The sequence below is a fragment of the Plectropomus leopardus genome, chromosome 10, assembly GCF_008729295.1.
Source record: "Plectropomus leopardus isolate mb chromosome 10, YSFRI_Pleo_2.0, whole genome shotgun sequence".
Taxonomy (NCBI): domain Eukaryota; kingdom Metazoa; phylum Chordata; class Actinopteri; order Perciformes; family Serranidae; genus Plectropomus; species Plectropomus leopardus.
The window spans coordinates 3634844-3648871 of record NC_056472.1 but is presented as its reverse complement, the minus strand read 5'-3'; the positions used below and the strand labels follow the sequence as shown (position 1 = coordinate 3648871).

The 14028-nt window shown below is 40.4% G+C and overlaps 1 protein-coding gene across 1 annotated transcript in view; it reads right to left on the bottom strand.

Moving 5' to 3' along the window:
* Positions 1-11559, bottom strand: part of LOC121949267 (inactive dipeptidyl peptidase 10-like) — a 270175-nt gene extending 258616 nt beyond the window's left edge. Inside the window, exon 1 of the mRNA XM_042494908.1 lies at positions 11408-11559. Within this exon, the coding sequence (XP_042350842.1) occupies positions 11408-11467 (60 nt within the window). The 5' untranslated portion in view covers positions 11468-11559. The remainder of the gene's footprint in view (positions 1-11407) is intronic.
* Positions 11560-14028: the final 2469 nt, after the last annotated feature.

Sequence of the window (14028 nt, the reverse complement as noted above, 5' to 3'; positions counted from 1 at the left end):
CTGGCACAAATTAAGCCCTGCCCTTTACACATCTCGGTCTATGGGTTAATTTTGCTAATCTTAAATTTACCTTAGTGCATACCACTGGGGTCTAGTAGGTGCTAGCTAGCTAGCAGGGATGCTTAAACTGCGATTACCAGCAATGCTGTGCCAAAACTGCTCTAAGTTGTACACTGAAATACTGATATAAAAACACAAGGTTAATGGGCCTTGCCTCCATGACTGTAACCAGGTTTTCTTAACACATCTATGGTTGTATATTGTTGTTTTATGGTATTTTAAAATGTATGATGGTTGTAAGTGTATGGTTGTATTTGTAAATGTTTATGTATGAATGTGAATGTATGCGTACATGTGTGTATAAAGATATATGTTTAGTTTTAAATTTTTATGATGTAAGCCTACAATAGTGTATGGATATATTTCTATTTATATTAATATAAATGCTGCTTCTACTCAGAAGTGTGGGGATAAATGCTAATATACTCAAACTCAAAAACTTATTACCCAAACTCCACTGGAAAGTTCGTTTCCTGCACCTCAGGATTCAGAGCGTCCCACCATCACTGCATGAAACATCTACCTCTATTAATTTCACCGCACAGCAGGCTCTGAAGCCCATTTAGGCCCCGCATAATCTCACTGACATGACTTCCACAGACCCTACTTCATCAGACAGATACAAAATGTTTGTAACAGCGATGAATAAAGACTTACTTCACTCCATTGTGTTTTAATGAACGTGCTAAACTGCATCTAAATGGCCTCTCCTCCTGCACGGCTTTCTCATTTGCAGACAGCGCACCGCCACACGCTTTGGCAGAATCAAATAAGACGAGACAAACTCAGCATGTGAATGAACTCATCAATCTTTCTGATTGTGTTTTCAAAAGAGAAATGGTGAGGTTTTTTGAGCCATTAATCATCAAGTGCATGAAGCTCCTTTTGCTTGAGAGCAAATGTGCGAGTGTCTAATTGCTTTTTTTCTCGCACTTGTATTATGTTCTCAGGAGCAACTACTTTAAGTGGGTAGTCTATAGGACCCATGAGTGCTAGTATAATATGCATGGCTTGGCAAATGACAGGTTATATCATGTTACATTTCTCTATACAGGGACAAATAAGCCTTCTCGAGGGGAAGCGCTCTTATGCAAATGAGTGGCAGATACGTCTCAACCACAAAACAAATTAGCGACACATCTATCACATATTCCTGTGTGAGGCCTGAGAATGAGAGATGTACTCGGAAGGGAGGATATATTGAGATCAGCTGGCATAGCTCTATAATTTATAGACTCTGCGACTCAAGAGCCAATGCAATCATTCTTATGAGACTGATTCCAGCAATCCATCACTCGCACAGCCAGCCAGTCCCGAGCAGTTTTTAAAGACTGTTTATGTGATAGATCTTCGAAACAGGGGAATGCCTCTCAGGTTCAATAACCTGCCGGCTGAGTTGTCGAGCATCCAGGATGCTGAGTTACGGAGATGAGAGCTATTGGTGCTGCAAGCTGGCAGAGAGATTGCAAACAATCCCGGTCTTCCTGCCAGCGATGGGAAAAACCTCTGAGGAGACGTGTATCTGAGCGTGTATATACAATGTGAAATATAAATGAAAGTGAAAATGTTTTGGAATTCAATATTTTGTTTATCCAGACAAGATATTCTCTGTGTGTTTGTCTTTATGAATATTCTTCATCATTTGATATATTTCATGTCTTTCATCACAAAAACACATCACGCAACACAAAGCAACTAACAGTAATCTTGCCAGCATCACTTGAACTGCTGAATACACGTCTTATCTGCTGGGATTTGGATAATAATAATGGACGAGTTTCACATTAAACCGTTTAGCGACCTCATTGATGCTTCAGAAGCAGATGTGACAGCAGATATTTGAATCTAAGACTAGTTTTTGTTCCCAAACTCAGGACAGTGTTTGACTGCAGCTCAGTTTTCCTCAATGTTGTCCTCATTACTTATCTTTCAGATCGGAGTGGCTTTCACTTCAACAGCTACATAAGAACTTGTCAAAGTACTTTATCTTAAGTAAGGCACTCTTTGAGCTGGATCAAAGCACGTCAGTGTTTAAACTCTGAATATATCTCCAGCAACAAAAAAATAAAGGTCTATTTTGAGAACAGGCAGTTTTCATGGACTACATGACAGACAATGCAGAACATTCTCGCTTCACTCGGCTGCTGCTACGCAGAGTAAATCATTTATAGTTATCTGGATAGACGCCTTTCTAATTAATGATCTTTGCAACCTATAAATATTGGTGAGCCAGGATGCAATTAGCTCTCAGAAATGTTATCTCACTGAATTTGCTCTTCAACATAATGATTAGCCAAGAAGTAATGACATAATGTTAAACTGAAGCCCAATTTCTACTGCATAAAACCCACTAACATCTGGCTTTTTAATGTAATAGGAAATTTAACATTCACACGCAGGTCAACTGACTCTGCAGTAGTCATGGGTATTTATGGTGTCCTTAACCAGCAAGATGAAATGTCACACCACCACAAAATACTGTCAGTCCAAGGACCACTCAAGCATTGATCCAAATTAGTCTGCACCAAATTTGAAAGAAAAACTGAATAAGAGATGTATAAAAACAAGTAATTATTCTAAAGTTTTCTCTGGCCACACACACACAGATAGCTATACTCATCTGCTGCAGAGCCATGTATACAGCTCTGTTCTACCAGCAATGCGAAAGCAGAGTATAGCCTATTTTTAGCAAGTTTACTCATGTTTAAAAAAACCTGTGCACACACGCCAATTTAGATCGAAAAGGGGTATAATTTATTTAGTTCGTTTTTTCTCTTTGACTGGAAATGTGTTGGTCAATGAAATAACCTGAAGCCAGAAGTATAAATGACATGTATGGACCAAAAAGTGCATTTCCTACATATGGAGTAAGAATGAGGCACTCCACCCAAACCACAGACTAAATCTACACAGTTTTCAACACATTCTTACTCCCCTGGTCAAATATGGCAGCTTGGTCAGTGTCCTTGTGCTTCAAACTGTGACGCTCTAGATACCCTCTTGTGTTAGTTTTAGGGCTGTAATCAACCAAAGGAAATCTTGGTCAACTAAAATTCTATCTACTTTTCAACCAATTTTTAGATTAACTAAATATCACAGTGCACTGAGTGCACTCAATCTGGTAGCGTTGTGTGTCCACAAAAAATGTTTTTTTTTTTCCTGCCATAGAGCTCAACATTAACACTTGCATAGGGCAAGTAAACTGTGTTCAGGCAAGCGAAATGCCTTAAGTGAACAATAAGGGTACATGCCCACCAAAGCATTATTTTTTTCTGACGCAAGCATATTTTTTAAAACAATTTTCAATGAAAGTCCCATGTATTTACACAGAGCTGCAAAACTCCAGCAACGTCAAGGCGGGTTGGAATTCTGAGCATTGTCGGTTGGGCGTGCTGAGAGTTGAAACAGTCTCAACTTTGGGCATAAATGCCATGCTCGTCACTTCAGCCGACCAGTCACAGCAGAGGAGGGACAAACAGCCAAAGACAAACCATCATCAAAGTGCTGAACAACCACAACAACGATGGAGATGTCTGTTAATCATAATTTGATGTATGATTGTTTATAATAATAATAATCCCTCTCATGAACCCACACAGACTGGCGGATCCTCTCTAACTCTGTGCTTCAGCCTTCCCCTCATCATATGTAATGTTTCACACTCAGCACATCTACTCAAATAAAATGATGGAGAGTAAATAGTAAGTAGATAGTGATTTTTTAAAAACAGCAGCTGGGCGCAGCTATGGGTGCATTCCTGGGTCAGTTGAGGTCCCCGAGTCAGTTAAGGCTGTCCAAATCCTCAAGTTTCCACATCTGCAAGGCAAACTCTTGAACTCCATACAAGCCAAATGCAGCCTGAGACCCTCCAGTTAATTCCTAGGTGGAGGCTTAAAGCCAGGGGAGGCCGGTTCTCTAGAGTCACAGCTCCTCGACTCTGGAATGACGTGCCAGTGCAGATCAAACAGGCCAGATCTGTTTGTTTTTCAAGAAGCACTATTGCATTATCTTCAACTGTTTGTTTTCAATCTTATTTAATTTTCATTCCATTTTTATCCACATCTTAATAATTTTGAAACACAATGTTATAGGAGTATAGAGCAATGGCAAATCCAAAAAGAACTTTTTTATTTACACTTGCAGAAACACAAGCATTCTGCCCATGTAATTAACAGACAGTTTATACAGTTTAACTGCACCACATTTCGGTATAGATTATGCACAACATTGCAATTTTGTAAAATCACCAACTTTTCCCCAAATTTGACCAATCATCCAATTTCCCATTATTCACCACACTTACTTTCTTGTTTGTGGTTGGGACGTAGCAGACAAGTATGGCGTCTCACATTAATCGACAAAATGACTGCTAAAGGTCATGCAAGGCAATTCCCTGAAGCTCTGACGACAGCAAACTGTTTTGCACCATGTGCAATGTTGTAGTGGAACACAAAGTCATCGATTCGACAAACAGTTTTCTACCAGAAAGCACTACAAAGAATGGCTGAAACAAGTGAACAACAAGACATCATCTGTTGCATGTGCTGAAACAATCAAGGTAAGTAAATATTTAAATTAAATGCCGTGTGAATGTTAGTTTAGTGAGAAGTGATTTATATACATTGATAGAAATATGCTTGCTTGTTTGTGAGACACATGGTTTTGGTTTTATTCTCACTAGAACAAGATGTCTTCCATTTTTTAATACATTTTAGAAAAAAACACCTATTTTGGCAATTTTTAGTTGACCATAGAATTTCTTTGCAAAAAACCCATGCTTTAAAACACTGCAGCATGCATTGCAATTCTTTTAAAACGCTTCCATTAAATCAGGAATTTTAGGCCACAACAGTCCCAAGTAAAGCCTGTAGAATCCTAAAGATGCTGTTTTTATATATTTTTTGAATATAATATCATGTTGAACCCCTATCTCTATTATATATGTAAAGTGACAGAACCTGCACGTATCTTGCACACATTGCAAATTTCAACACCATTAAGAAAAGTTGAGAGAAAAAAAATGGACAACAGGGTCAGGGACTTGAATACATATTCCAATTTGTTAATAAAGACTTATATATATCTTCAACCAAAATTAGTGCCTCTATTTAGGATTGTTAAATGAGGGAAAACAGCTCTGCAGTAGATATATATGCATATACATATGTATGTAATTTCTCCCAGGAAGGAATACTGACTGTAACCTTTCCCACTGAAGACAAAATTCAGATGTTAGGAGGGGTGGGAATCACCACAGGGCCCCACAATACGATATCATCACGATACTTACGGTACTTATCAAGATAGCATATTATCATGTTACTTAACTCACAATACGATAATGTTAAGGTACTTTACTCGCTATATGATATTATCACAACACTTTACTCTTGATACGATATTGTCATATTACTTTTCTGACAATACAATATTATCACAATACTTCACTCACGATATGATATTATCACAATACTTCATTCTGATACAATTTTATCACAATACTTCATTCAGGATACAATATTATCACAATACTTCACTCACAATGCAATATTATAATGACACTTAACTCATGAATAATGATAACATACAGTATATTGTGATATATTGGGATTCATTAACTTTTCTTCAAGTGCTTATTATTTCCCCAAAGAAAAAAATTGTCAACATTCATTTAATCTAATAAGAAAAAGTTTTTATTCTGATCATCTCACTTTGATTGTTTTTACTGCAGAAAAACTTTCTAGTGGGCTGAAAAAAGCAACTGATTTTATTATTGTAGTAAGCAACCAAAAGTCAGATTTGTGTTTGTAATATCAATCATAACCATTAATCATTTATATACTTTAAAAAAAAACGATAATGTGCATTCATGCATTAATACAATATTGCCACGCTAAAATAACACTGCATTGATTTTCCCCCCACCCCTTGATGTTAGTGGGTGTTTGCGGATTTTGGGGACTATAGAGAGCATTTTTAACCTTTATGTTCCTGCACCCTCTCGGAAATTACTGTAAGTGAAACCGAGGAACACGTCACAATACAGAAGACTGAATTCTGTGAGGAATCCATCTGTAAGTCTGGCTTGACTGTGACTGATAAAACAGAACAATGCCTGTGCACAGCTGCAGATCTGTATGCACAAAACAGAAATATGCATACACACTTTTTTAGACACAGACTTTGAGTCGTGCACCTACACAGAGTCTGATGTCTCCCGCCCCTGGTACAGAAACTGTACACAGTCAGGGTTTTCTTCAAGGATTTTTATCAAACATAACATCTGGTTTTATGAGAGACACTATTGTGCCTGCTGCTTGAAGACTTCATGTCACTTTAATTTTCAGTCACAGGCTTTTTGTCAGTCAAGGACCTTAAAAGTGATGTGACTATAAATGGCATGAAGGTAGTGGGTGTCAGATGCAGCCATACGCTCAGATTTACTTTCTCTTGTCATCATGAAACAGGATCCTAAAATTGGTATTTCAAAAAAAGAGGCTCTGTCCTTTGCACTTGCATAAATCACCGACTGTCACTCCTACCCAAACTTCCTGTCCAGATCCCTGCTGTGCCACTTCAGTGCAAATCCACAATGTTACAGCACAGCTTGGGAAATATTGCACCTTCTCTTACACGACCTCCCGTCACTGGCAGAGGAGCATTGACACTGCTCCTGGCTCCTCTGACATTCCAGTTTATGGCTGCAATCTGCATGTGGGTGGACCTGACACTTCCAAGGACCGCCTGTGACACGGGCCTCGGGGCTGCATCCAGCCTCGTTAAACTCAGCCAGACCCCAGGAGTTAAGGCCCACGACAAATCTGCTGCCGCGTCCTAATTGGATTTCTTATCTTGGCTTATGGCATAAGGACACAGCCGTGATATGAAGAGGGGGCATTTAAGAGGATAACAAAAAGCGGTTAAGACCTCAGTGCCAGACGACGGGGGTCAGACATGGAGAGATTAGCGTTTTTTTTGAGCAACACAGAGGAGTTTTGAAGTACTTAATCCCGTCTATGATCCCTGCTTGTTTCACTGATTTCCGAGACAGGTTTCGCTGTGAGGCTAAAGGCAAAGTGCACCATGCCGAGCCGCAGCAGACGCCTCAGGGTGTCAAGGCACTCCAAACCACTCATTCACCACGGGTATGACTTTTTACACAATGCTGATTTTTGAATGTAGTGAGCAGCCATTCATTTAAAGAAAGGCCGTGAAAGAGAAAAGTGCTGCACACAGAGATTCAGAAAACGTCTTTTTTGCATACGGTAACCCTCTAGGCACAAAATACGATGCTGAATGGAATGCTTCTCGGATTTCAGGATATTTCTTAGATTTGGGTATGTTTCTCATTTTTCAACACGTTTCTATCATTTTAGGACGTGTCTAGGATTTTAGGACGTTACTAGGATTTCAGGATATTTCTTGGATTATCAGGCAAGGATTTTAGGACGTTTCTCAGATTTTTGGGCATTTCTAGGATTTTAGGACATGTCTAGTATTTCAGGACATTAGGGCCTTAGCCAGGACCTCCGCTGAAGGGTGCAGGGAATCCTCCAATGGCACTTTTTTTGATAAACAAGCTATATTTTTATGCTGTTTTATGCATTTTGGCACCTTATGTATAGTAAAATTCCCAGTGTCAATCACTTTATTTTTATTGTGAAATAGAAAATGGTTGGCGGGCCACCCAGCACCCTATCAGGGGCCAGATTTGTGTTTTAGTATGTTTAGTATGTTTTACACAATGCCATATTTTGAATGCAGCAAGCAGCCATTCATTTAAAGACAGGCCGTCAAAGAGGAAAGTGCTGCACACAGAGATTCAGAAAATGTATTTTTGCACACGGCAACCCTCCAGGCAACAAAATACAAGGCTGAATATTCTCAAGGAACGTAATTCAAGTTTTGTTTATTGTCACTATAGACAAAGCAAAGATCCTAAAAAACATTTTCAGCAAGTCTGCTCCTGTAGAATATTGGGGGGGGGGGGGGGGGTTATTTGCTCAGTGCTCAGAAACTTGACATGTATTCTTAAAAATGTTTACAGTTCTGTAAAGAATACCTTTTTCTTTTAATTATCAATGCGTCAACATGTGTCAGTACGGCAAGCTGGAGGGGAGACGCTCTTCTCTAATTGTACCTGTCATGATAGACACATGGATGTTACTGAGGTTCATTTTCCACAACAAGTGGGATTAACACAACAGGACATGTCAGGTCCTGCCCTTTTTTTGTCCAGTCAGTGAGACAACAAATTGAAGTCCACTGAAGACTAGTCATTTCCTTGCCCTGTCTATTTTCTTTTCACTCGCTGCTGAAGCCAATCAGCTGCGACCTTCATTGATCCTCATTGGTTTAAAGCAGTCACAAGCTCCCACATGGCCACCCTCACCACTGTGGCTTTTGTTTTGTGGATCATTCCAATCAATCTGATGTTGCTGCTTTGACCATACCAAGTGAAAGGATGTTTGGATACAATATGGTGATGTCAGTGTTAATTAAATAAATAATAACTTAAGGTATTGTTTAATTTGGTTGCTCTTTTGGACGTGAATGTTTAAATGGTACAAACTTATAATAACATAATAATAATAAGCTTTGTTTGTATAGCACTTATCTAAACAGCATTACAAAGTGCTTCACAAAGTGCAAAGAATATACAAAGAACTATGCAAATACAATAAATAAAACAATTATGAGCTAGGATAAAAAGACATAAAGGACACAAAAATTTCCATATTACAAATGTGCAAATCAGTCATTAAAATAAATGGCTTTCCCATAGAAATATGTTTTAAGCAATGATGTAACAGCAGGCAGTGTGCTGGCGTGCCTAATCTCCTCGGGCAGAGAGTTCCAGAGGGTGGGGGCCCTGATGGCAAAAGCCCGATCACCTTTAGTTACTAGTCTTGTCCTCGGGACAACTAATGATGGAAGACTAGATGATCTTAGGTCGTGACCAGGAACATATGAGGTTAAGAGTTCAGATATATAGCTTGGGGCTAAACCAATCTACCCAATCACCACCACCCCCACACTGGCCTTACAGAGACCTTCGAGCTCCTTATATGACGTTGTTACCAGCAGCGCTTCAACCTGACGCCGTCCAACAGCACGTCATACATCCGCAACAGGTGCCTCGCAGCAGTATTAGGAACTAATGCCACCCACCCACATATCATACTGCCAAGTCAGGTGCCATCCAGCCGGCGTTGTATCAAAACACTGCAAAATGTGCAATCCGGCCATGCTACAAACTGATGGTGAGACTGAGAAAAGTGTTTCATGTCACAATAATTGGCGAATCAGTCAACTCGGTGCAGTGTTTGGATTCACAGATTTGGATCCAGACAGTCCAATACATTCTCATCCCAGGTCATCACATATTGCCGTTTTGTCAGTGGACCAACACCACACATCAACAAAAGCACATAGTTAGGATTAGGCAACAAAAGCACATGGTAATCAACACCACATGTCAAAAAAAGCACATGGCAACCAATGCCACATATCAGCAGCACATGGTTAGGCTTACACAACAAAATCGGGTGGTAGTTAAATAGAAGAAAACACCATGGTTTGGCTCTACATTCAAGCAGAAGCAAAAAACAGGCTCCCAGGTGAAAGTCCTGGGTTTGTTGAGCCCATCCACCACCACTCTCGCTCACCCTATGGGAACACATTTCCTAATGTGATGTTGTTACTGGCAGTATTTCAACCTCACGTTGTCCAGCGGCGTATCATGTGGCCACAAGAAGTTCGGTTCTGCCACGTTCTCAACAGACACCACCAGTCCATGTATCATACTGTTGCACCAAGTGGCATCTGGCTGACCAGCAGTGTATCAAAACACCATCTCGCCACGTTAAAAAAATAACGTAGCTGGTGGCGTGCCATACCATCATGGCGGTATTTAGCGAAGTTATCTGATACCAGAATCACTGACAAAGCAGCAGTATTTCATGACCTCAAAATGAGAACTTATAATTATTCACGCTTGATGCTTGATCTTAAAAACCAGGAAGAATATTTGAAGATGAAGACAAAATGACATTTTTGAGAAATATTCAAGGTCTTCATCCACAACATGTACAGTGTGAGAGCTGCAGCCTCACTTCCAACACAGCCCTGTGCCTTTTATGAGCATCCTGTTTTGTGGCTTTATTGAATGCTTGGCTGTGGTGGACATCAGCAGACAAAGACAGATGACAGATGAAGAGTTGGCTTCAGCACAGGGGTCACAGAGAAGGACCCAGCATCAGGAGCCACATCGCTGTACACACACACACGCACGCACACACCACAGGCACCTGGCTCAGTCTCTCCGATGGTGAAAAAGCACCGCGGATCCTATTAGGCAATTTCATATTTTCACCCATCTTTCATCCTCACTTGAACTCCTCTAATTCCAAACATTCAGCCCTGTATTCCAAAATTGCACGGCCGTTGGAGAAAGGGGGAAGGATCGATACATTTGCCCCCAAGCTTAATCTCTCTGGTGGGACTTCGAGGTTAAAAAGTGATGCAGAACCCGCGGCAAAATCGATAGCTCTGTTGAGTCACACACAAACGCACGCACGCACGCACGGACACGCACGCGCAAAACACACTGACTGCATGCGAAGCGCGCGCGCACACATACACACACACACACACAAACACAGATCTCACTCCGGGAGGTTTAGGTGCACTATATGGAGACAATGCGGATGCTGCCGCGCATTTCTCGATCGTGACTCGATCAAAAAACGATGGTGTTAATTGTACCTGTCTTCTCGTTATCGCATCATCTGCAAAACACACACGCACCTCCTGCTGCCTCCTTGCAGCCACTTTAATGCAATTTGTTTTAACAACAGGTCGAAAATCGGTATGATCTCCAGAGATTATAGCCCAAAGTTAGATGTACCACCAAAAATGCTGTTGCCACAGCCATGTGTGAGTGTCAGCCAGAGATTAGTCGGTGCTCTGTTTGAGGAGAGCCTCTATCATTTCTTGCCAGCCCATAAAGATAATATAATAATAAGGAGCGCGACGTGATATGAATGAAATCTCGCCACTGCGCCAGAGTGTGGCTCCTCATCCAACAGATTCTCACTCAAGAACCGGAGCCCAATCATACACACGCAGCCAAAACAACCAAATTACATGCTTACTTTCATGTCGCCATGTTTCAAATAGTAACTTAATGACGGGGACATGCAAAGCAGCTCCAAAGTGCTGTGCGTCAATGCGCATACCTGCTCACCAAACCCGCACAAGTTTGGAGCTGTCACAGAGCTGCAGCTGGTACACTCAGCACACCAATAAGTTGATTCCAGCGAAGAAGAAACATGCAGAAGCCTACCTTGATTGCCTTCGTAGACTGGCATTTCACCTGATGCGATACAGTGGCGGTTTGGTTCATGCTGAGACGCGAACAGTCCTCCTATCCAAGTGAGACTAAACCGCCGAGGAGAGAAGCGATGCGAGCCCCTGGTACAACTCTACAGCGTGGGATGGATGAGCAGTGTTTTTGGGTCTTTGTTCGGCTGAAGCGCGCAACCGCATCTGACAGATACTGTATGTGCCTCGCGCAGCGCAGCGCGGTAGGTTTGTGCACAAATGACCGGTGATGATTGGTAACCAGGGGCGACCGCAGAAATTTCCGAACGGGGTGGCCAGAGGACAGTAAAACCTCAGCTATAACTGTCAGTGTCTGTGCCAACCTTCCCAAACACACACGAGCACGGACACAGTTCTGCAGCCAGACTCTCTTTTTTTCTGTTTGTTTTCACTTTGCTTCTCATCTCATCACAACACTCCAGAGAGCAGGCAAGTCAAACATGCAGATATACGGTACATGAAAACCAATATGCATATATTTTTTTTACAGGATATCTCATAAGCAGCAATATATTAAACCAGCCCAGTCGTCGAACTAAATGTTGGCATTGTACATTTCTGCAAACCATGTATATGTTACATTTGCATGTTTCATACAAAACATATCAACGTTTAAAGTGACACAAGCTGACTCACACCCTACCCACAGCGTTGTTGAAACCGAAAAGCTTCAACATATCTGCTACATAATAACATGCAAATGAAAAGTAGCCATGTAGCCAAGTAGCCAGGGCCGTGCAGAAACCTTTAGAGGGGCAGGTGCTTGGAGTTAGAAAGGGGCATGTGGATCAAAATTTTAAAACATCTACATGATTTAAAGCATGTCAAATTTATACCAACTTGTATGAAAACATAATGCAAAGTGTAATATGTGAATTCTTACAACAAACTGCGTCATATTATATCAGTGTCCCCCACCCGATGAAATCAGAGGGTGTTAGAGCCATTTTTATGTTAAAATTAATATTGTCACATTGTATGGAGTTTTCCTTTGATCCACGAAGCGACGCCTAATCAATGTGACTAATCAGATGATGATCAGCCATGATAGAGGGGGTTGGACTGAGTCTTTTATCTCTTTAGCAACCAATTACGGGATGTCAGTGCAGTCTTCGACCTCACATTAGACAGAGAATGTTTTTGTAATTTGTAATGTCATTTGAGCTACTTTCTCAAAAACTGTGCAGAAGTTTGTCACCAATATAAGAGAGTCCTCGTATAAAACTAATATGTATCTGCAGTGGAAAGACATAAATACTTTAGAAATTGGTGCTACAAGACCAAAGAAAACAGAGAAAAAGGACGCCTTTGCTCAGCAAGTAGAAAACCTACAACTATCAGAATGCACTGCGCCACACAAGACTAATAAACGCTCCCGCAGGTGGGTGACGTGATATGGACATGTCGGTTTGACACAATGGTGGCTGGCTGATAAGAAGCAATCTCATATTACAGTTAAACAGTGAGACAAAACGTGTTTCTGGAAACAACTGAAAAAAGAGAGGAAGAAATTAAAGTATTATAGTATAGTGTAAACAATTTTTCCATCTCTATTTTTGTTTGTTACTTTTTGTTTGTATTTTTAAGACTTTTTCTTTTTCCTTTTTTTGTGCAAAATGACAGTTTTTTGTAACTCTTTGAAGAAATGATAGCTTTTTGCATATGTTTCAAGGGGTTAAAACAAAAAGCAATCTTGGTTTATATCTGAACATTGCTGCTTCGTTTTGCTGTTTGATCTCAATTTTTTCAGGCTACGTTTTCACTGTGCAGGAAACAGCATGGTGGCCACTTCCTGTTTACAAACTTTCGCTATTACAGCTAAATATGACATTAAAATTTGTTTCTGATATCATTTTGGTGAATAAAATAGGCAGTGCAGTAACAGAATCTTGATCAGCATACAAAAAAATAGCTCATTTTGCTAATTACACTAATTGCCCATGCAACTTTTAGCAACCAAGTTAAAAAAGTTCACCCATTAGGCCTGTAGCTGACACTTCAATCAAAAAAGCTCATAGGAAACTACAACTTTGGGTCCAAGAATTTCAAGTAAATTAAGAGTGTTGTTCCATGTCTGACGACAGTCACTTTGTCATTATGAGGTGTTCACATTTCTTATAATTCCACAACCACTGAGTGCCAAAAAAAATTTCAATTTTCTTCATATAACCCTAATTTACTAATTTGCCCCAGATGGCTTTAATTTTCCATTAAACACAACACACACAGCAGCTTTATTATATTCTGCCTACAGCCAGACAAAGCAGCCAGCTGTCCTATGCTGGAAAACAACAGTACATGCCCAAGTTTGCTGTGCCTCAATTAATTAGTGGTTATTTGATTAAACACAAATTTAGTCAGGTACAGTATTATAGTATGTGAGCAGAATATCAAGCGAAATAATGAAGGTAATAAAACTAGATGTGATGACAACATGAGGCCTCGGGATTATGCAAAAATGCAGGAACCACCCACAGGCTCTGATCATTTTAGCTTACACAGAGCTTTAGTGGTACTTATTGCAAAACATAAATTATAAAAAACTGATTGACAAACACTGAAGCCGGGACCTTCAGGGCCCAC